At 44.3% G+C, this 25,421-nt stretch overlaps 1 protein-coding gene across 1 annotated transcript in view; it reads left to right on the top strand.

Annotated features, from left to right (window-relative positions):
• LOC139372399 (low density lipoprotein receptor class A domain containing 4a) overlaps positions 1-11,509 on the top strand; it is a 125,985-nt gene extending 114,476 nt beyond the window's left edge. The window contains exons 2-4 of the mRNA XM_071112108.1: positions 7,386-7,552; positions 10,584-10,637; positions 10,922-11,509. Coding sequence (XP_070968209.1) covers positions 7,386-7,552; positions 10,584-10,637; positions 10,922-11,509 — 809 coding nt within the window. The remainder of the gene's footprint in view (positions 1-7,385; positions 7,553-10,583; positions 10,638-10,921) is intronic.
• Positions 11,510-25,421: the final 13,912 nt, after the last annotated feature.

Raw genomic sequence — 25,421 nt, 5'->3', positions numbered from 1 at the left:
TATATACCCACACAGGAGCCCCAGCCCCAGTATATACCCACACAGGATACCCAGCCCCAAATATATACCTACACAGTATACCCAGCCCCAAATATATACCAACACAGGATACCCAGCCCCAGTATATACCCACACAGGATACCCAGCCCCAGTATATACCCACACAGGATCCCCAGCCCCAAATATATACCTACACAGTATCCCCAGCCCCAAATATATACCCACACAGGATACCCAGCCCCAAATATATACCCACACAGGATACCCAGCCCCAGTATATACCTACACAGGATACACAGCCCCAGTATATACCCACACAGGATACACAGCCCCAGTATATACCCACACAGGATACACAGCCCCAGTATATACCCACACAGGATCCCCAGCCCCAGTATATACCCACACAGGATCCCCAGCCCCAGTATATACCTACACAGGGTCCCCAGCCCCAGTATACACCCACACAGGATCCCCAGCCCCAAATATATACCCACACAGGATACCCAGCCCCAGTATATACCCACACAGGATCCCCAGCCCCAGTATATACCAACACAGGGTCCCCAGCCCCAAATATATACCCACACAGGATCCCCAGCCCCAGTATATACCCACACTGGAACCCCAGCCCCAGTATATACCTCATACCCAGTATCAGAGGTCGGCCAATTAATCGGAATGGCCGATTAATTAGGGCTGATTTCAAGTTTTCATAACATTTGAAAATCTGTATTTTTGGGGGCGCCGATTTGCCGATTTAAAAAAATATATATATATATTGTTTTTATACTAAGAACACGTTTTTATTTTCAATGACAGCCTAGGAACGGTGGGGTGGGTTAACTGCCTTGTTCAGGGGCAGAACGACAGATTTTCACCTTGTCAGCTCGAGGAATCAATCTTGCAACCTTGCACTCCACAAGGAGACTGCTAGCTAGCATTAAACTTATCTTATAAAAACCAATCAATCATAATCACTAGTTAACTACACATGGTTGATGATATTACTAGATATTATCTAGCGTGTCCTGTAATCTGACTGAGCATACAAGCATACAAGTATCTAAGTATCTGACTGAGCGGTGGTAGGCAGAAGCAGGCGCGTAAACATTCATTCAAACAGCACTTTCGTGCGTTTTGCCAGCAGCTCTTCGTTGTGCATCAAGCATTGCTCTGTTTATGACTTCAAGCCTATCAACTCCCGAGATGAGACTGGTGTAACCGAAGTGAAATGGCTGGCTAGTTAGCGGGGTGCGCGCTAATAGCATTTCAAACGTCACTCGCTCTGAGCCTTCTAGTAGTTGCTCCCCTCGCTGCTTCGATGGTGGCTGTTGTCGTTGTGTTGCTGGTTCGAGCCCAGAGAGGGACGGAAGCTATACTGTTACACTGGCAATACTAAAGTGCCTATAACAACATCCAATAGTCAAAGGTTAATGAAATTCAAATGGTATAGATTGAAATTGTCCTATAATTCCTATAATAACTACAACCTAGAACTTCTTACCTGGGAATATTGAAGACTCATGTTAAAATGAACCACCAGCTTTCATATGTTCTCATGTTCTGAGCAAGGAACTGAAAAGTTAGCTTTCTTACATAGCACATATTGCATTTTTACTTTCTTCTCCAACACTTTGTTTTTGCATTATTTAAACCAAATTGAACATGTTTCATTATTTACTTGAGGCTAAATTGATTTTATTGATGTATTATATTAAGTTAAAATAAATGTTCATTCAGTATTGTTGTAATTGTCAATATTACAAATAAATACATTTTAAAAATCGGCTGATTAATCGGTATCAGATTTTTTGGGCCTCCAATAATCGGTATCGGTATCGGCGTTGAAAAATCATAATCGGTCGACCTCTACCCAGTATATATCTCAGACCCAGTATATACCTCAGACCCAATATAGACCCAGTATATACTTGAGTCACCAAGATGGCATAGCAGTAAGTCTTTTGTCCTCGTCTTGTCGTGTCCCATATATATATATATATATTTATAACTTTCTTCGCATACCTTTTTATACCTTTTTTTTATTTTCCACAAACTCATCTTCAAAACACTCTCCTGCAACCCGCCTCACCAATTTATATAAAAAAGAAAGTACTATTTACCTCAAATCTGTAATCCTCCATAGAAGCTAGCCAGAAGCTAGCCAGAAGCTAACCAGAAGCTAACCAGAAGCTAGCCAGAAGCTAGTTAGCTTCTTTACTGGCTAATCGTTAGTATTCAGCTAACCACGGTTTGTGGTCATCAGCTATCCTTTAGCTCGAAAATCTATCGCCAGTTTTGTGCGGCTCGGACCGGAACATACGGGACCTATTTTTCTCCCCATGTCCCCGGATTTCAACCGCAAGCTCTGGACATTTATACCTGTATCTCGCAGCTAGCTAGCTGCTATCCATGTGACTATCGGCTTACGTCGATTCCGGAGCAAACATCAATTATTCTGGAGCTAGCCAGCTGAAGAGTTCCATCACTCCTGGGCTACAATCACCTATCCGGACCCGTTTTACTGCCAACACGGAGCCCCACCGGGCCCTCACAACTGGACTACCGACGTTATCTGCCCGAGGGAGTTATCCAGCTGGCTCCTCCGTCGCGACATAACCTGAACGCCCATCTGCGTCCCGCTAATCGTTAGCTGTCTTAACCGGCTGCTATCTGAATAGACCTATCGGACATTTTTTTTTCTTTTTTTTTTCTTGGGTCTCTCTAACTATATATTTTTTTTTTGCGAATTGGATTGATCCCCTCTTCTACACGGAACCTCACTTTTTATACCGACGGAAACGCACTAGGTGGCTAAAAACAGACCTCCATCCTGTGCTAACTTGCTACCGATGGCCCGGCTAGCTATCTGAATCGCCGTGACCCCAACCAACCTCACTACTCACTGGACCCTTTTGATCACTCGACTAAGTGTCAACTTAGACTTAATGTCAATATGCCTTGTCCATTGCTGTTCTGGTTAGTGTTTATTGGCTTATTTCACTGTAGAGCCTCTAGTCCTGCTCACTATACCTTATCCAACCTATTAGTTCCACCACCCACACATGCGATGACATCTCCTGGTTTCAATGATGTTTCTAGAGACAATATCTCTCTCATCGTAACTCAATACCTAGGTTTACCTCCACTGTATTCACATCCTACCATACCTTTGTCTGTACATTATACCTTGAAGCTATTTTATCGCCCCCAGAAACCTCCTTTTACTCTCTCATTCTAGACGACCAATTCTCATTGCTTTTAGCCGTACCCTTATCCTACTCCTCCTCTTTTCCTCTGGTGATGTAGAGGTGAATCCAGGCCCTGCAGTGCCTAGCTTCACTCCTATTCCCCAGGCGCTCTCTTTTGATGACTTCTGTAACCGTAATAGCCTTGGTTTCATGCATGTTAACATTAGAAGCCTCCTCCCTAAGTTTGTTTTATTCACTGCTTTAGCACACTCTGCCAACCCGGATGTTCTATCTGTGTCTGAATCCTGGCTTAGGAAGACCACCAAAAATTCTGAAATTTTCATCCCTGACTACAACATTTTCAGACAAGATAGAACTGCTAAAGGGGGCGGTGTTGCAATCTACTGCAAAGATAGCCTGCAGAGTTCTGTTCTACTATCCAGGTCTGTACCCAAACAATTTGAACTTCTACTTTTAAAAATCCACCTCTCTAAAAACAAGTCTCTCACCGTTGCCACCTGCTATAGACCACCCTCTGCCCCCAGCTGTGCTCTGGACACCATATGTGAACTGATTGCCCCCCATCTATCTTCAGAGCTCGTGCTGCTAGGCGACCTAAACTGGAGCATACTTAACACCCCAGCCATCCTACAATCTAAGCTTGATGCCCTCAATCTCACACAAATTATCAATGAACCTACGGGGTACCTCCCCAAAGCCGTAAACACGGGCACCCTCATAGATATCATCCTAACCAACTTGCCCTCTAAATACACCTCTGCTGTCTTCAAACAAGATCTCAGCGATCACTGCATCATTGCCTGCACCCGTAAAGGGTCAGCGGTCAAACGACCTCCACTCATCACTGTCAAACGCTCCCTGAAACACTTCAGCAAGCAGGCCTTTCGAATCGACCTGGCCGGGGTATCCTGGAAGGATATTGATCTCATCCCCTCAGTAGAGGATGCCTGGTTATTTTTTTAAATGCCTTCCTAACCATCTTAAATAAGCATGCCCCATTCAAGAAATTTAGAACCAGGAACAGGTATATCTCTTGGTTCTCCCCAGACCTGACTGCCCTTAACCAACACAAAACATCCTATGGTGTTCTGCATTAGCATCGAATAGCCCCCGTGATATGAAGCTTTTCAGGGAAGCTAGAAACCATTATACACAGTTAGAAAAGCCAAGGCTAGCTTTGTCAAGCAGACATTTGCTTCCTGCAACACTAACTCAAAAGAGTTCTGGGACACTGTAAAGTCCATGGAGAATAAGAACACCTCCTCCCAGCTGCCCACTGCACTGAAGATAGGAAACACTGTCACCACTGATAAATCCACTATAATTAAATTTCAATAAACATTTTTCTACGGCTGGCCATGCTTTCCACCTGGCTACCCCTACCCCGGTCAACAGCACTGCACCCCCCACAGCAACTCTCCCAAGCCTTCCCCATTTCTCCTTCTCCCAAATCCAGTCAGCTGATGTTCTGAAAGCGCTGCAGAATCTGGACCCCTACAAATCAGCCGGGCTAGACAATCTGGGCCCTTTCTTTCTAAAATTATCTGCCGAAATTGTTGCCACCCCTATTACTAGCCTGTTCAACCTCTCTTTCGTGTCGTCTGAGATTCCCACAGATTGGAAAGCAGCTGCGGTCATCCCCCTCTTCAAAGGGGGGGACACTCTTGACCCAAACTGCTACAGATCTATATCTATCCTACCCTGCCTTTCTAAGGTCTTCGAAAGCCAAGTCAACAAACAGATTACCGACCATTTCGAATCTCACCATACCCTCTCTGCTATGCAATCTGGTTTCAGAGCTGGACATGGGTGCACCTCAGCCACGCTCAAGGTCCTAAACGATATCTTAACCGCCATCGATAAGAAACATTACTGTGCAGCCGTATTCATTGATCTGGCCAAGGCTTTCGACTCTGTCAATCACCACATCCTCACCGGCAGACTCGACAGCCTTGGTTTCTCAAATGATTGCCTCGCCTGGTTCACCAACTACTTCTCTGATAGAGTTCAGTGTGTCAAATCGGAGGGTCTGTTGTCCGGGACTCTGGCAGTCTCTATGGGGGTGCCACAGGTTTCAATTCTTGGACCGACTCCCTTCTCTGTATACATCAATGATGTCGCTCTTGCTGCTGGTGAGTCTCTGATCCACCTCTACGCAGACGACACCATTCTGTATACTTCTGGCCCTTCTTTGGACACTGTGTTAACAACCCTCCAGGCAAGCTCTCCTTCCGTGGCCTCCAACTGCTCTTAAATACAAGTAAAACTAAATGCATGCTCTTCAACCGATCACTGCCTGCACCTGCCCGCCTGTCCAACATCACTACTCTGGACGGCTCTGACTTAGAATACGTGGACAACTCCAAATACCTAGGTGTCTGGTTAGACTGTAAACTCTCCTTCCAGACCCACACCAAACATCTCCAATCCAAACTTCCTACAACTTCCTATTTCGCAACAAAGCATCCTTCACTCATGCTGCCAAACATACCCTTGTAAAACTGACCATCCTACCAAACCCCGACTTCGGCGATGTCATTTAAAAAATAGCCTCCAATACCCTACTCAACAAATTGGATGCAGTCTATCACAGTGCCATCCGTTTTGTCACCAAAGCCCCATATACTACCCACCATTGCGACCTGTATGCTCTCGTTGGCTGGCCCTCGCTTCATACTCGTTGCCAAACCCACTGGCTCTATGTCATCTACAAGACTCTGCTAGGTAAAGTCCCCCCTTATCTCAGCTCGCTGGTCACCATATCAGCACCCACCTGTAGCACGCAGCTCTCTTGTCACCACCAAAACCAATTCTTCCTTGCGCCGCCTATCCTTCCAATGACTGGAACGAACTACAAAAATCTTTGAAACTGGAAACACTCATCTCCCTCACTAGCTTTAAGCACCAGCTGTCAGAGCAGCTCTCAGATTACTGCACCTGTACATAGCCCACCTATAATTTTGCCCAAACAAATACCTCTTTCCCTACTGTATTTATTCATTTATTTTGCTCCTTTGCACCCCATTATTTTTATTTCTACTTTGCACATTCCTCCACTGCAAATCTACCATTCCAGTGTTTTACTTGCTATATTGTATTTACTTTGCCACCATGGCCTTTTTTGCCTTTACCTCCCTTATCTCACCTCATTTGCTCGCATCGTATATAGACTTGTTTCTACTGTATTATTGACTGTATGTTTGTTTTACTCCATGTGTAACTCTGTTTCGTTGTATGTGTCGAACTGCTTTGCTTTATCTTGGCCAGGTCGCAATTGTAAATGAGAACTTGTTCTCAACTTGCCTACCTGGTTAAATAAAGGTGAAATAAATAAATAAATAAAATAAATATACAGTATAGACCCAGTATATACCTCAGCCCTAGTATAGACCCAGTATATACCTCAGGCCCAGTATATGCTTCAACCCCAGTATAGACCCAGTATATACCTCAGACCCAGTATATACCTCTCTCTCTATCTCAATCTCTCACTCTCTCTTTCTTCCTCTCTCTCTCTCCCTCTCTGTCTGTCTCTCTCGTTCTTGCTCTGTCTGCCTGTCTGTCTGTCTGACTGTCTGCCTACCTGTCTGAGTCTGCCTGTCTGTCTTCCTCTCTCTCTGTCTCTCTTTCTCGCTCTCTATCTTTCTCTCAATTCAATTAAATTCAAGGGGCTTTATTGGCATGTGAAACATTTGTTAACTTCGCCAAAGAAAGTGAAGTAGATAATATACAGAAGTGAAATAAACAATAAAAATGAACAGTAATCTCTCTCTCTCTCTCTCCCTCAGACCCAGTATATGCCTCAGCCCCAGTATAGACCCAGTATATGCCTCAGCCCAGTATAGACCCAGTATATACCTCAGTCCCAGTATATGCCTCAGACCCAGTATATACCTCAGCCCCAGTATAGACCCAGTATATACCTCAGACCCAGTATATACCTCTCTCTGTCTCTCTCTCTCTCAGAATAACATGTCCACACACCCTTGTGGATCAGCAAATAACATTAGTGAACATGTCTGTTTGGTTGTGCTATCTCTGTCGCCCTCTCGTGGTCAGACGCATAACAGCACCTAGCTCCAAAATCTTCTACATTCTACACCATACTCTATATAGTGCACTGGAATTTGACATGTATATTAAACCTCTGTGTTTCTCTCTCTGTTTCAGCTGAACTGGAGTTTGTTCAGATAGTAATCATAATGGTGGTGATGACAGTGATGGTGGTGGTGATTATCTGTCTGTTGAACCACAGGCTGTCTGCCCTGGCCTTCTTTAGCAGACAGACACACAGCCACGACCAGGACAGACAGCGGGATCAGGTCAACATGCAGCACGTCAGTACACAACTTCTTACCTACCTACCAGTCTAACTAATAAATTATGCTTCATCCTCATTTTTATTGATGATTCTGGCTGGGGGCAGTGAGCAGAGCTGGAGGAGCTAGGAGGAGAAAGTAGGAGCTAGGAGGAGCTGGATGAGCTAGGAGGAGCTAGGAGGAGCTGGATGAGCAAGGAGGAGCTAGGAGGAGCTGGAGGAGCTGGAGAAGCAAGTAGGAGCTGGAGAAGCAAGTAGGAGCTGGAGAAGCAAGTAGGAGCTTGAGAAGCAAGTAGGAGCTGGAGAAGCAAGTAGGAGCTGGAGGAGCAAGTAGGAGCTAGGAGGAGCAAGTAGGAGCTAGGAGGAGCAAGTAGGAGCTAGGAGGAGCAAGTAGGAGCTGGAGGAGCAAGTAGGAGCTGGAGAAGCAAATAGGAGCTGGAGAAGCAAGTAGGAGCTGGAGAAGCAAGTAGGAGCTGGAGAAGCAAGTAGGAGCTGGAGGAGCAAATAGGAGCTGGAGAAGCAAGTAGGAGCTGGAGGAGCAAGTAGGAGCAAGTAGGAGCTAGGAGGAGCAAGTAGGAGCTAGGAGGAGCTGGAGGAGCAAATAGGAGCTGGAGAAGCTAGGAGGAGCTAGGAGAAGCTAGGAGGAGCAAGGAGGAGCTGGAGGAGCAAGTAGGAGCTGGAGGAGCAAGTAGGAGCTGGAGGAGCAAGTAGGAGCTAGGAGGAGCAAGTAGGAGCTAGGAGGAGCAAGTAGGAGCTAGGAGGAGCTGGAGGAGCAAGTAGGAGCTGGAGAAGCTAGGAGGAGCTAGGAGAAGCTAGGAGGAGCAAGGAGGAGCTGGAGGAGCTACGAGAATCTAGGAGGAGCTGGAGGAGCAAGTAGAAGCTGGAGAAGTTAGGAGCTGGAAGGAGCTAGGAGGAGCTGGAGAAGTTAGGAGGAGCTGGAGAAGCTAGGAGGAGCTGGAGGAGCAAGTAGGAGCTGGAGAAGCTAGGAGGAGCTGGAGGAGCTAGGAGGTACTAGTAGGAGATAGAAGGAGCTGGAGGAGCTGGAGACGTTAGGAGGAGCTGGGAGGATAGTGCAGTGTACTGCTCCCATTGCTAAGGAGAGGAGAGCGACTGGAGAGAGAGAAATTATAGAGAAAGGAAGAAAGAGCAGATATAGACAGCGACAGAGAAAGAGATATATCGATGGATGGATGAGACCCAACCAAATCATGAGAGAACAAAAACATAACTATTTGACACATTGGAAAGAATCAACAAAAAAACTGATCAAACTAGAATGTTATCTGGCCCTAAACAGAGAGTACACAGTGGCAGAATACCTGACCACTGACTGACCCACACTTAAGGACAGGTTTGACTATGTACAGACTTAGTGAGCATAGCCTTGCTATTGAGAAAGGCCACTCTAAGCAGACCTGGCTCTCAAGAGAAGACAGGCTATATGCACACTGCCCAAAAAATGGTCTCTGGTTGTCTGGGTATTGTTTGAGCTTCCTTCATGGGCTGGCAGAATGCAGGGAGCGAGGTGGCCTTTACGCTGTTGTAGCATATTCCAGAATTCCAGAATTCTCTTATTCTGATTTTTTTTCCCTATTTCCAAATACTACTCTTCCCCTGTGTCTCTCACTTCGTTAGCTACCGTAGACTTTCATTATGTTAGTGTAATCAAACTGCAGATAAACCCAGCTGGTCCTGTGTAGATTTAGACCGGAGTGGCTTCTAAACACCAAACGCAGAGGAGAGGACACCGTCACAAATGGCATGACTACATATTCCCTATGTAGTGCACTGCTTTTGACCGGGGCCCATGCATAGGGAATAGGGTGCCTTTTGTGACAGACAAGAAAAGCAGACTGTAGTGAGAGATAGCTAGAAGGATAGGGAGACAGTGGGAGAGTGAGAGATAGCTAGAAGGATAGGGAGACAGTGAGACAGTGAGAGATAGCTAGAAGGATAGAGAGACAGTGAGAGAGAGATAGCTAGAAAGATAGGGAGACAGTGAGAGAACTAGAAGGATAGAGAGACAGTGCGAGAGGGAGAGTGAGAGATAGCTAGAAGGATAGGGAGACAGTGAGAGATAGCTAGAAGGATAGGGAGACAGTGAGAGATAGCTAGAAGGATAGGGAGAGTGAGAGATAGCTAGAAGGATAGGGAGACAGTGAGAGATAGCTAGAAGGATAGGGAGACAGTGAGAGATAGCTAGAATGATAGGGAGACAGTGAGAGATAGCTAGAAGGATAGGGAGACAGTGAGAGAGTGAGAGAACTAGAAGGATAGAGAGACAGTGCGAGAGGGAGAGTGAGAGATAGCTAGAAGGATAGGGAGACAGTGAGAGATAGCTAGAAGGATAGGGAGACAGTGAGAGATAGCTAGAAGGATAGGGAGACAGTGAGAGATAGCTAGAAGGATAGGGAGACAGTGAGAGAGTGAGAGATAGCTAGAAGGATAGAGAGTGAGACAGTGGTGTCAGGGTTAACCCAACTAGGTTGTTTAGAAACACAGCAAGCTAACAGAACAGCCACAGTGGGGCTCCCCAGCCCCTTCTAGCCACAGCACGGTTAATCAGTACTTTCTGCCAGACGGGGCTCGGTTGATTTTTTTTTAACAATATCTCAAATCAATTAAATTCAAAGGGCTTTATTTGCATGGGACACATATGTTTACATTGCCAAAGCAAATGAAATAGATAATAATCAAAAGTGAAATAAACAATAAAGATTGACAGTAAACATTACATTCACAAAAGTTACAAAATAATAAAGATATTTCAAATGTCATGTTATGTCTATGTACAGTGTTGTAACGATGTGCAAATAAAGTACAAAATGGAAAATAAATCAACATCTCTCTTCCTCCCTCCTTCTCTTTTTCCCTCTTCTCTTTTTCCCTCTCCTCTACCTCTTTTTCTCTTCCTACTCCTCTCTCCTCTGCTCTCTCCCACCTCTTCTCTTTCTCTCTCCTCTGCCTCTCTCCATCCCCATTTCTTTCTCCCCTGTTCCTTCTCCCCCTCTCTTTATGTCTCTCTCTCTGTCCCTGTCTCTCTCTCGCAGGATGGCTGTGTGTGGCCAACCAACAGTTTGGTGATGCAGCAGGAAACCACAGAGGTGAGTGGGAAAAATGTACGTCATGGATCGTCTACCGTTGTTACGCGTACCTTGCATTGTCATTTGATAGGTTAACACAGTGCAAGCCCCTTTGCTGTTGACTGAGACCCCTGACATATTCAGAGCAGCTTCTCTGTCTCACTTGAATCAGATAACATACATTCAAAGTATAGTGTTAATATTTACTTAGCCTAGTGATTTGATATGCTGCTACACAGTGCAGTGCAGTCCATAGTGTTGGTTAAATCCCTGAGGTGCTGACTACATCTCCCCCCCCCCCATAGGTGATGTTTGGGCCCAGGCCGACCCAGGAGAGGTTCAACCCTCCCTCCTTTATGCAACGGGAGCATTTCAGCCGCTTCCAGCCCACCTACCCCTACCTGCAGCAGGACATTGACCTGCCGCCCACCATCTGTCTTTCTGATGGGGAGGAGCTGCCGCCCTATAAAGGCCCATGTACCTTACAGCTAAGAGACCCAGAGCAGCAGCTGGAGCTGAGCAGAGCATCCATCAGGCCCCCCCCTAACAGGACCATCTTCCACAGCGACCTGATCCATGTTTACGTCCACAGTGGTGGCCCTCGACCCCCCAGCAGTAACGCTGGTGTCAGTGCCGCCGAACGCATGGAGGGACTGCCTCCCACCTACAGTGAGGTCATGGGTCACTACCCAGGATCCTCTGTGTTTCACCACCAAAACCAGTACAGCAATAAAGAGCCGTTCGCCCAGTGGACAGGGAGCAAAGACAGGACACTGACAGACAGAGACAGGCAGATGAGCAACGAAAGCACAACCACCACAGGCTCCTCTGGCTCTGGCAAGGTCAAGGACAAAGAGAAGGATAGGGACAGGCGATGGGACAAACCGGTGTGAGGGGGGGGGGGGGTTGTAGCTGGTCTGTACCAAACAGGACCTACCCCTCTCACCTGAAGGGGAGTGGCCTCCTCTCAGCATTCCCCATGCACAATATGAAGAAACCTGAGGAGCCAAGCTTACAAACACTCTTTTTGTATTCCTTCGTTCGGCATTCAAGAGCTGTGGGCTTCTGCTTGAACACTAAGGCTTCATAGCTCATTTCTTGTTTGTTTATTTTTGTATGCTTTCATTTATTTAAATAAGATTGTTGACACTGATTTTATTTGAATGACTGTAACACCCAGTTATAGAAGTTATGGCTTTTATTGTCTTAAATAAATAAAAATCCCAGATCAGTGCACAAACCTTCAATCAGAATCAGAGTGCCACGATTCTGCTAAATCAACGGGATATATTATCATAAATCAAAAGTTGACCTAACTTATTGTTTAAAAGCTTCTCCTAGTTTGATTGTTTATGTGGGCTCCAAATGTTTTGAAAGACTGGTTATTTTTCTGTTATTATCCACAACTCTGATCCAGCCTAACGTCCCCTGAAACTAACTCCAACACGGCAGTTCAGTTTAAAGACACACTGAGTATACCAAACATTTGGAACAACTTCCTAATATTGAGTTGCATCCCCACCTTTTGCCCTCAGAAGAGCCTCAATTCATCAGGGCATGGACTACAAGGTGTCGAAAGCGTTCCACAGGGATGCTGGCCCATGTTGACTCCAATGCTTCCCACCGTTGTGTCAAGTTGGCCGGATGTCCTTTGGGTGGTGGACCATTCTTGATACACACGGAAAACTGTTGAGCGTGAAAAACCCAGCAGAGTTGTAGTTCTTGACACAAACCGGTGCGCCTGGCACCTTTTACCATACCCCATTCAAAGGCACTTCATTTGTTTTGTCTTGCCCATTCACCCTCTGAATGGCACACATACACAATCCACATCTCAATTGTCCCAAGGCTTAAAATTCTTCTTTAACCCATCTCCTCCCCTTCATCTACACTGATTTGAGTAGATTTAACAAGTGACATCAATAAGGGATCATAGCTTTCACCTGGATTCACCTGGTCAGTCTATGTCAAGGAAAGAGCAGGTGTTCTTAATGTTTTGTACACTTAGTGTATACATCCGGTTATAGAGTTAAAGATATGTCTTTATATTTACATTTTCCAATTCCTTGTCTCTTCTGACAGACCAAGTGAATAATGGTGGTCTCTCTCTCTCTCTCTCTCGCGCTCTCTCTCATTAATGTTGCTTTAATCCTTTCGACTAGCACTTTACATTTCCTGTCTGTTAGAGTTGTCATGGAGATCACTTTGCCGTTGTAGTCTTCTGCACATCCACTAACTTGTCTAGTAGAGGTCCCCCTGTTTAACATGTTACTGCAGTCTTAGCTGTTCAACATGTTACTGCAGTCTTAGCTGTTCAACATGTTACTGCAGTCTTAGCTGTTCAACATGTTACTGCAGTCTTAGCTGTTCAACATGTTACTGCAGTCTTAGCTGTTCAACATGTTACTGCAGTCTTAGCTGTTCAACATGTTACTGCAGTCTTAGCTGTTCAACATGTTACTGCAGTCTTAGCTGTTCAACATGTTACTGCAGTCTTAGCTGTTCAACATGTTACTGCAGCTGACAAAGAAGGCAGTGTCTGTAGAAACATATTCCTGTCATTCCCTAGTTGATACCTACTGGTCATTCCCTAGTTAATACCTACTGGTCATTCCCTAGTTAATACCTACTGGCCATTCCCTAGTTAATACCTAATGGTTATTCCCTAATACCTATTGGGTAAAAGTTTCCCCAGTTAATACCTACTGGTAATTCCCTAGTTAATACCTACTGGTCATTATCTAGTTAATTCCTACTGGTCATTCCCTAGTTAACCCCTACTGGTCATTATCTAGTTAATACCTACTGGGTAAAGGTTTCCCTAGTTAATACCTACTGGTCATTCCCTAGTTAATACCTACTGGTCATTCTCTAGTTAATACCTACTGGTCATTCTCTAGTTAATACCTACTGGTCATTCTCTAGTTAATACCTACTGGTCATTCCCTAGTTAATACCTACTGGTCATTCCCTAGTTAATACCTACTGGTCATTCTCTAGTTAATACCTACTGGTCATTCCCTAGTTAATACCTACTGGTCATTCCCTAGTTAATACCTACTGGTCATTCCCTAGTTAATACCTACTGGTCATTCCCTAGTTAATAGCTACTGGTCATTCCCTAGTTAATACCTAATGGTTATTCCCTAATACATATTGGGTAAAAGTTTCCCTAGTTAATACCTACTGGTAATTCCCTAGTTAATACCTACTCGGCAAAGGTTCCCTAGTTAATTCCTACTGTTCATTCCCTAGTTATACCTACTGGGTAAAGTTTCCCTAGTTAATTCCTACTGGTCATTCCCTGGTTAATACCTACTGGGTAAAGTTTCCCTAGTTAATTCCTACTGTTCATTCCCTGGTTAATACCTACTGGGTAATGGTTTCCATAGTTAATACCTACTGGTCGGTCCCTAGTTAATACCTACTGGTCATTCTCTAGTTAATACCTACTGGGAAAAGGTTTCCCTAGTTAATTCCTACTGGTCATTCCCTAGTTAATACCTACTGGGTAAAGGTTTCCCTAATTAATACCTACTGGGAAAAAGTTTCCCTAGTTAATACCTACTGGGTAAAGCTTCCCTAGTTAATACCTACTTTGTAAAGGTTTCCCTAATTTAATACCTACTGGGAAAAAGTTTCCCTAGTTAATAACTACTGGTCATTCCCTAGTTAATAACTACTGGTCATTCCCTTGTTAGTACCTACTGGTCATTCCCTAGTTAGTACCTACTGGTCATTCCCTAGTTAATACCTACTGGTCATTCCCTAGTTAATACCTACTGGTTATTCCCTAGTTAATACCTACTGGTCATTCCCTAGTTAATACCTACATTACTGGGTAAAGGGAGGATGGAATAGCATATGTTTCTGTAAGTATTGTTTTAATGAGAGCATTCACATGAGTAACGCTTAGACATTACATTGTAGTAACTTTCTTTTTAAAAACTGGCTGCACTGCTACTGCTCCTGCTGCTGCTGGTACTTCTACTACTGCTACTACTGCAGCTGCTACTACTGCTACTAATACTACTGCTGCTGCTACTACTGCTGCTACTACTGCAGCTACTACTACTGCTGCTACTACTGCAGCTACTACTACTACTGCTACTACTGCAGCTACTACTACTACTACTACTACTACTACTGCTGCTACTGCTACTACTGCTACTACTACTACTGCTGCTGCTGCTACTACTTATCTGTTACTGCTACTACTACTGCCAGTACTACTGCTACTTATACTGCTACTACTACTAATACTGCTAATTCTACTACTACTGCTACTACTACTACTGCTGCTGCCAGTACTGCTACTACTTATCTGTTACTACTCCTACTACCACTACTACTGCCAGTACTGCTGCTACTACTACTAATACTGCTAATTCTACTACTGCTAATATTACTACTAATACTGCTGCTACTACTACTACTGTTGCTGCTACTACTACTACTGTTGATGCTACTACTACTACTGCTGTAGCTGCTACTACTACTAATTTTGCTGCTACTACTACTACTACTACTACTGTTGCTGTTACTACTACTGTTGCTGCTATTACTACTACTACTGCTTCTGCTGTTGCTACTCCTACTACTACAACAATGACAACTGCTACTACTACTACTACTGTTGCTACTACTACTACTACTACTTCTGCTGTTGCTACTACTACTGTTGCTACTTCTACTACTACTACTTCTACTACTACTGCTACTGTTGTTGCTGCTGCTACTACTACTACTACTATTGCTGCTACTACTACTACTGTTGCTGCTACTACTACTACTGTTTCTGCTACTACTACTGCTACTGTTGCTGCTACTACTTCTACTACTACTACTGTTGCTACTACTACTACTGTTGCTGCTACTACTACTACTACTACTACTACTACTACTGTTGCTACTACTACTTCTACTACTACTACTGTTGCTACTACTACTACTGTTGCTACTACTACTACTGTTGCTACTACTACTACTACTACTACTGTTGCTACTACTACTGCTACTGCTACTGCTACTACTACTACTACTACTACAACAATGACAACTGCTGCTACTACTACTACTACTACTACTACTACTGCTACTGCTGCTGCTGCTACTCCTACTACTACAACAATGACAACTGCTGCTGCTACTACTACTACTACTTCTACTACTGCTTCTGCTGTTGCTACTCCTACTACTACTACTACTACTACTGTTGCTGCTACTACTACTACTACTGCTAATATTACTACTAATACTGCTGCTACTACTACTACTGTTGCTGCTACTACTACTACTATTGCTGCTACTACTACTACTGTTGCTGCTACTACTACTACTGTTTCTGCTACTACTACTGCTACTGTTGCTGCTACTACTTCTACTACTACTACTGTTGCTACTACTACTACTGTTGCTGCTACTACTACTACTACTACTTCTACTGTTGCTACTACTACTTCTACTACTACTACTGTTGCTACTACTACTACTGTTGCTACTACTACTACTACTACTACTACTACTACTACTGTTGCTACTTCTACTACTACTGTTGCTACTACTACTTCTACTACTACTAATATTCTACTACTACTACTACTGTTGCTACTACTACTTCTACTACTACTACTGTTGCTACTGCTACCTCTACTACTGTTGCTACTGCTACTGCTACTGTTGCTACTACTACTACTGTTGCTACTACTACTACTACTACTACTATTGTTGCTACTTCTACTACTACTGTTGCTACTACTACTTCTACTACTACTAATGTTCTACTACTACTACTACTGTTGCTACTACTACTTCTACTACTACTACTGTTGCTACTGCTACCTCTACTACTGTTGCTACTACTACTACTGTTGCTACTACTACTAGGTGCTTCTACACCTGCATTGCTTGCTGTTTGGGGTTTTAGGCTGGGTTTCTGTACAGCACTTTGAGATATCAGCTGATGTACGAAGGGCTACATAAATACATTTGATTTGATACTACTGTTGCTACTTTTACTACTACTACTACTACTACTTCTACTACTACTGTTGCTACTACTACTACTGCTGTCAATTGTTCCTATATATATCAACTCCTCCGTATAACAAGCCAGCTACAGTACATGTGTTGCCATTAGCATTGTGTCTTCTACCTTTTACACCAGAAACCAACCAACAGCAACTTATTGTTCTATTTTTTTATATTACCAAAATAGAATTAACATGCAGGTCAGCCATCGAGAATTGAACCTCGGCGATTCTTGAGCTTGGACGCTGCTATTGGACTGGGCGCAATACGAGCACAACACAGCAGCGAAGCAGCTTTCATTTATTTCAAAGCAAGCGTTCCCTCAATGGCTGATGGATAATGACTGATGTCTGATGGCTTTAGTGTAGCAGGGCTGTGTCTTGGTATTCGCTAAAACCTTTTTTGGAAACTTTCTTTTGTTATGTTCCTTTTTTTGCTTGTAGCTTTTTGCTCTTGTCGTTAGAAGTTAGGACGGATAACATTTTATTTTGATATATTTTTCAGTTTTAAGGAGGTTTGCATGTTACAATTACGTGAGCAAATTCGGTGCCTAATGGTTGTGTTGAGCAGGCATAGGAAACCACTCTACGCCCCACCTTTGTTGTGCCTCTACTGATGGTGCTTTCTTCAGTGGTCTGACTCTGTTTATTTGTACGGTGCTGTATATGTATTTAATATATTATGCACATATCCTACCCAATGGGTAGAAACCACAAGAGAACGTTGTTAATACTGTAATATAATGTGTATAGATGATGATATTAAAAATAACATTTAACACGGCAAGAGGGCATCAGTTTTTTGTGAACGCCTCCAATGTGCTTTGTCTTTTTGTAGAACAGAGGGAATAAAACTTGCTACAGTTATGATGGTCACATAATGACAGAAAAATACTCCTTATATAATCTGCTACAAAGGAAATGTGTTATGCTCTAGAATCTAATGTTCTGGGTATAGAGCCATTCTATACTCCAGTTGTCCTTAACCTTTATCGGTTACTGTACCAAGTACATGTTCTCATCTCATGAGTCTTCTCCAGTACCCTCTGTAGATAGACCCAGTAACCCTGTAGATAGACCCAGTAACCCTCTGTAGATAGACCCAGTAACCCTCAGTAGATAGACCCAGTAACCCTCTGTAGATAGACCCAGTAACCCTCTGTAGATAGACCCAGTAACCCTCTGTAGATAGACAGACCCTGTTGTAGAATCACCACTCTACTTTAGCTGCTACTTTTGGTACTCAGAAAATAAAGCCATAGAAACCCCAGCACCGGTTGGACCTGTATTAATAACCAGACTTGGACCAATAGCAGAAAATAACACAAGGCCAAGAACTAAAGTGTGGACACATAAAGATACACATGTAGAGGACCTCACACAGTTCACAGGAAGATCTATGGGGGGGAGGGGGGTAATTAAGTATGACAGACTTTGATAAGGTATGCAGTCACAGGAGTAGTTGGGTATACTTTTACCCCTATAAGGGATATTTAGGTTATGCATTTTAAGAATTCCAGGGTTTGTCTGAATGTGTCTGTGTTCTAGAACTCAGGCTGTCTGAATGTTTCTGTGTTTATAAACTCCAGGGCTGTCTGAATGTTTCTGTGTTTATAAACTTCAGGGCTGTCTGAATGGTTCTGTGTTTTCGTACTCAAGGGCTGTTTGAATGGTTCTGTGTTCTAGAACTCCAGCCTTGTTTGAATGGTTCTGTGTTCTAGAACTCCAGGGCTGTTCGAATGGTTCTGATTCTGTGTGCTCACCATTCCAGTGATCTTTGAGTTCTAAAATGTAATGTTTTTTCCATGCACAATTCATTGAAATCACCCCACCCCCCATCACATGGCTGCATCAATATGGACTTCAATATTAAGCTTTATTCACCAGTAAAATCCTGTGAGGAAAGACACTGCTGTGTACCTTGAACTTTTTTTCGTATTTTTTTTTTGTCAAAGCAAATGTGACGCCATAGAGTTTCAGTCCGAGGTCTGTTATTGCAATGCTTACAGGAAAATACAGGGAAAAGGTGAAAAAAATTATAAACAATAAACATTTTTTGCTTTAAGTGCTGTTGTATTCATTCATAAAGATTCAGTGCTTGTTCTTTGGTTGTGGTCAAACTGCAGGGGAGAAACTAAACTTGGGAAAATAACTAATTTCAATGTGTTTGTGGGATTCTAGAACTCAAAATGTTTTGTTTGTGGGATTCTGGAACTCAGAATGTGGCGTTGAACAACAACAGAATTGGAGAATATGGCTGGTTTCTGGTATTAAAGGGTAGTTGACGCCATCATTGCTATCAGTACCACGGGTAAATTTGTAACCCAGTCTTTCCCGTCAGTGCTCAACGTTTTGGCCAATTTCTCCTTAATCGAATGGTTCTGATGCTCAGTTACCCCCGCCGCTTGCAGCCTATACGAACAATGGAAGGCATGTTCAATTCCTAAAGCCTTATGCAATTTGTAGGTAAAATGTGTCCCGTGATCAGGGTCTAGTGTCCGGAATAAGCCCCATCTCGGTATCACTTTCTTAACCAAGTCTAGTGTCCTTAAAAAGCCCAATCTCGAATTACTTCCTGTGACAAAGTTTGTGCTACAAAGTTTGCTGAAGCTGAGAAAGTTGCAAATACTTGAGAATCTGTCCACCACTAAAAAGTCTATCTGTAATGATGTACAGTGGAGGTAATTTTAGAGGTAATTTATGATTTTGTACAGAACACCATTCTGTATACCTCTGGGCCTTCTTTGGACACTGTTAACTAACCTCCAGACGAGCTTCAATGCCATACAACTCTCCTTCCGTGGCCTCCAACTGCTTTTAAATGCAAGTAAAACTAAATGCATGCTCTTCAACCTGAGGCGGGAGACTCCGGCAGCGCTGGACAGGCGGGAGCACCTGTAAGGATGAGACGGCGAGACAGCCTGGTGCGGGGGGCTGCCACGTGGAGGTGGTACCGGATAGACCGGACCGTGCAGGCGCACTGGAGCTCTTGAGCACCGAACCTGCCCAACCTTACCCGGTTGAATGGTCCCGGTCGCCCTGCCAGTGCAGCGAGGTGGAATAGCCCGCACTGGGCTATGCAGGCGAACCGGGGACACCGTGCGCAAGGCTGGTGCCATGTAAGCTGGCCCAAGGAGACGCACTGGAGACTAGATGCGTAGAGCCGGCTTCATGGCACTTGGCTCGATGCCCACTCTAGCCCGGCCGATACGCGGAGCTGGAATGTACCGCACCGGGCTATGCACCCGCCCTCCGGTAAGCACAGGAAGTTGGCTCAGGTCTCCTACCTGGCTTCGCCATACTTCCTGTGTGCCCCCCTCCAAGAAATGTTTGGGGCTGCCTCTCGGGCTTCCTTGCCAGCCGTGTTCCCTCATATCGCCGGCTCCTCTCTCCGGCTGCCTCTGCTCTCCTAGCTGCCTCCACCTGTTCCCATGGAAGGATATCCTTTCCCGCCAGGATCTCCTCCCATGTGTAGCAACCCTTGCCATCCAATACATCGTCCCAAGTCCATTCCTCTTTGCGCCGCTGTTGCTGCTGCCCGTTACCATGCCGCTTGGTCCTGTTGTGGTGGGGGATTCTGTAGCGGTTTTCTTGAGTCGAAGAAGAGGCGGACCAAAACGCAGCGTGGTTATTATTCCTGGTTCTTTAATAAAGAAACTATACATGAATAGACTAACAAAACAAGAAATGTGAAAAACCAAAACAGCCCTTTCTGGTGCAAACACAGAGACAGGAAGAATCACCCACAAAACCCAACACCAAACAGGCTACCTAAATATGGTTCCCAATCAGAGACAATGACTAACACCTGCCTCTGATTGAGAACCATATCAGGCCAAACATAGAAATAGACAAACTAGACATGTAACATAGAATGCCCACTCAGATCACACCCTGACTAAAACAAAACATAGAAACATACAATGCAAACTATGGTCAGGGTGTGACAATATGTGGACAACTACAAATACCTAGGTGTCTGGTTAGACTGTCAACTCTCCTTCCAGACTCACATTAAGCATCTCCAATCCAAAATTAAATCTAGAATTGTCTTCCTATTTTTTGAACGGGGCATGCTTATCTAAGATGGTGAGGAAATTACTTTTAAAGAATGACCAGGCATCCTCGACTGATGGGATGTGGTCAATATCCTTCCAGGATACCTGGGCCAGGTTGATTAGAAAGGCCTGCTCGCAGAAGTGTTTTAGGGTGCTTGACAGTGATGAGGGGTGGTCGTTTGACCGCGGACCCATAGTGGATACAGGCAATGAGGCAGTGATCGCTGAAATCAGCAGAGGTGTATTTGGAGTGCAAGTTGGTCAGGACAATGTCTATGAGGGTGCCCATGTTAACGGATGTAGGGTTGTACCTGGTGGGTTCCTTGATGATTTGTGTGAGATTGAGGTCATCTAGCTTAGATTATAGGACTGCCGGGGTGTTAAGCATATCCCAGTTTCGGTCACCTAACAGAACGAACTCTGAAGCTAGATGGGGGGCGATCAATTCACAAATGGTGTCCAAGGCACAGTTGGGAGCGGAGGGGGGTCGATAGCAGGCGGCAACAGTGAGAGACTTAGTTCTGGAGAGGTTCATTTTTACAATTAGAATTTCAAACTGTTTGGGTATAGACCTGGAAAGTATGACAGAACTTTGCAGGCTATCTCTGCAGTAGATTGCAACTCCTCCCCCTTTGGCAGTTCTATCTTGACGGAAAATGTTGTAGCTGGGTATGGAAATCTCAGAATTGTTGGTGGCCTTCCTAAGCCAGGATTCAGACACGGCAAGGACATCAGGGTTGGCAGAGTGTGCTAAAACAGTGAGTAAAACAAACTTAGGGAGGAGGCTTCTGATGTTGGATGAAATCAAGGCTTTTTCGATCGCAGATGTCAACAAATGAGGGTGCCTGGGGACACGCAGGGGCTGGGTTTACCTCCACATCACCCTAGGAACACAGGAGGAGTAGGATGAGTGTACGGCTAAAGGCTATCAAAACTGGTCCCCAAAGAATAAAAGGAGCAGATTTCTGGGCGTGGTAGAATAGATCAGGGCATAATGTGCAGACAGGGGTATGGTGGGGTGCGGGGAGGTAAGCCCAGGCACTGAGTGACTGATAAGAGAGGTTGTATCTCTGGATAAGCTGTGTTATAATGGGTGAGGTCACCGCATGTGTGGGAGGTGGGAAAAGGAGGTATCAGAGGTATTATGAGTGGAACTAGGGGCTCCATTGTAAACTAAAACAATGATAACTAACCTAAACAACAGTATACAAGGCATGTGAGAGAGAAGTAAAGCGAGGATCCGGTGTAGTGTGTTCTAGCCGTGTTTGGGTGGAGTCCGGGTGAACAACTGAGTAGGCCGGGAGGTGGGCCTCAGGGATAGTTTCGGTACTGGGTAACTCGGTGGGTGCTAGCTAGCTGTGAAGATCAGGAGAATGGTCCAGGGAATACGGCAGGAATCCGGCGTTGTAGTGGAGAGACAGTCCGTTACTGGTAGGCTGGCGAGAATTATCCAAGCTAAAAAAAGGTCTGGTACCTGTGCAGATGGTAAAGGCCGCTAGCAGTGGCTAAATAGCTTATAAATATATAGTAGCTATATATTTAAATATATATACAGTGGGCAGAACAAGTATTTGATACACTGCCGATTTTGCAGATTTTCCTACTTACAAAGCACGTAGAGGTCTGTATTTTTTTTTATCATAAGTTCACTTCAACTGTGAGAGACGGAATCTAAAACAAAAATCCAGAAAATCACCTTGTATTTGATTTTTAAGTAATTAATTTGCATTTTATTGTGGTTAAGAGTCCTCAATTTCGTCATTTATTGTCGCTGGGTCACATAGTTCGTGTCCGAAGGACCAAACTGACATTTTTATATCCCGGTGCGATTGTTGAAAATACGGCCTTTGGCAAAAGCGAGGGTACAATAGGATCGTAATCCCGAGTATGAAACCCCAAAATTCGACCGTTTCCTCAGAAAAACTGATACATTCCTGTCCCTCTTTTACTGCAGGGCTGTTTGAATGGTTCTGTGTTCTAAACTCCAGTTAACTGATACATTCCTGTCCCTCTTTTACTGGATCCAGTGCCTCTTTCATAATACTTTGCATTTCACTCACGCTCAGTGGCTGATGGTGATGCTGAATTTGGATCCATACTTCGGGTTGTGTGTCATCGGGAATAGGGTTGTCCTCTCCTAGTACTATTTGTCCAAGATAATATGTAACCGGGGTCGTGTTTGTTCGTACTAGGCGCACATCTCTATTATTACCTGGATAATGCTGATCCACTATCCAAGAGAGGGGTATAATGGTGGCCCACCAGATGTGACCTGTTTTATCTTATAGCATGGGGCGAATGGCAGAGGAGTGGCAATTGCATATACTCCTCCACACGTATTTTGATACTGTTGAAGCGCAACCATGAGTTGTATTATTCTCACACCCTGATCTGTTTCACCTGTCCTTGTGATTGTCTTCACCCCCTCCAGGTGTCGCTTGTTTTCTCCTGTGTCCTTATCGCTTTGTTTCCTCTCGCTTTGTGCCAGTTCATCTTGTATGTCCAAGTCAACCAGCGTGTTTTTCCCGTGCGCCTGCCTTTTCTATTGTCTTTTTGCTGGTCCTCCCGGTTTTGACCCTTGCCTGTTTCTGGACTCTGTACCCGCCTGCCTGGTCATTCTGCCTGCCTTGACCTCGAGCCTGTCTGCCACTCTGTACCTCCTGGACTCTGAATTGGTTTTGACCTTTTGCCTGTCCACGACCATTCTCTTGTCTACCCCTTTATGGATCAATAAACATATAAGACTCCAACCATCTGCATCTGGGTCTCGCCTTGTGCCCTGATAATTATTTGTTTTTGTCTATCCTCAAGGGCTCCCTCTAATTCTTGGTTTAGTTTTTTACTATTTTCTAGCACAATAGCCAATTCCTGCTGCTGTTCATCTAATCCATGCGCATGACCTTCGGATATGCCTAGTTTTTCTTTGTCGCCTCGTTCTTGTCTACTGCCTTCTCTATTTCACCTCGCATATTTTTCACATCTTTATCTGCTGCTGATAAAATCCCATGGTTAGGATGCGTATTGTGGTCTGGACCGTTCTCTGATTTCAGTGTTCCACACTATGATTGCATCCATACACTCTTGGCTGGTTTTCAACTTTCCATCCACAGGATAACGTGTACCAATTTTGTCAAATTTGCCTAATTTTCCTCACCATTTATCTGGTTCTTGGAGCAGGTCATATATATTTTTTTGCCTCTAGTGCTTTTGTAACTTTTTCCCTTCTACCCCTCCCACTCGGAGTCTACTCCCACTCCGGGAATCTCCTGGCCATATAAGCCATTTAAGTTATTATAGACTCCGCGGCCCCCTGACGGCGTTAAGTAGTAACAGCTTAGGCTACCAATAATTTGTTAACTCTTCTGTATACTTTTGGTGTTGGACGACACTGTTTCTGTCAATTCCCCACAGGTAATAGTGTATGACTAATGTGTAGCATGGGAAGGGGTTTTAGTCCAATTTCTTGACCAAAACACCATTGTTCCCAACAACCCACCTGATCTGTCACAGTTCGCCGCCCCAATAGGGCATAAACCAACCTCTCTTTATTGCTACTGCTACTACACACAAATCATGTTCAAACGTTCATACACACATCCTACGGATGTACACATCCTATCCTATATATTCATCCTACGGGTGTACACATCATATCCTATATATTCATCCTACGGATCTACACATCCTTTCCTATATATTCATCCTACGGGTGTACACATCCCATCCTATATATTCATCCTACGGATGTACACATCCTATCCTATATATTCATCCTACGGATGTACACATCCTATCCTATATATTCATCCTACGGATGTACACATCCTTTCCTATATATTCATCCTACGGATGTACACATCCTATCCTATATATTCATCCTACGGCTTCCTGGCTACTGTGGCTCGTCCCTCTTACAGGCCTCGCAGGGGAATAGTACCTCTAGGGACCTATCCTTACGGAACCTGCCCTAAACCATATGTTTCTATGGATCTCGCAGATGAACACCTCCACTCGGGACTTATCCTTATGGAACCTACCCTAAACCATATGTTTACGACCAGTCCTAACACAAAGGAACTACTGAATGAGCTTAGGCTTTCTAGGTCCGTATCCTATTATTGTTCAGCCTACGATTCTCATCTCCCTAAGATGTCAGAATGAGTGGTAACAGGTGTAGGAACTGTGCCTGCCTTGTTTTTGTGCCGGCTCCTGCTCTACTGATTCGGACTGTCCAGGTCGACTAAAAATCATTGTGAATCCTGCCGACAACGCCAACTGTTCGTTTTTCACTCTGTTTGTCAGAACCTAATGGACAACTAGTTAAAGCTCAAACCAAGTTTATTCACCCACTGGGTCAAACAGCTGCAAAGACAAAGACATGTTTCCACCAGCACAAGTATTTATACCCGCCTATTAGGTGGAGTCTCCTCCTTGCACATCTAGGCAGAAAGTTAACTGATGTGTGCAATAAAAGGGTTCCTTGTCACTTTACCTGACCTCGGCCCACATTCCTCAGTCCTCTCTAATCCACGGCTATACAACCTTATCATTGATTGACTTTTTCCTCACTCAGTAACTTCCATAACCCTAGTTCTTATCCTCAGTCCATTGACCACACAATATACATTCCTTATACATGTAATTATTAACTTCTAGTATAGCAAGCATTTCAAGCTAGAATCCAACAATGTTATGAGTGTGTGGTATCTGATGAAGTC

This window comes from Oncorhynchus clarkii, chromosome 18 (assembly GCF_045791955.1).
Source record: "Oncorhynchus clarkii lewisi isolate Uvic-CL-2024 chromosome 18, UVic_Ocla_1.0, whole genome shotgun sequence".
In the NCBI taxonomy this organism is placed as follows: domain Eukaryota; kingdom Metazoa; phylum Chordata; class Actinopteri; order Salmoniformes; family Salmonidae; genus Oncorhynchus; species Oncorhynchus clarkii.
This window is presented reverse-complemented; position numbering and strand designations above follow the sequence as displayed.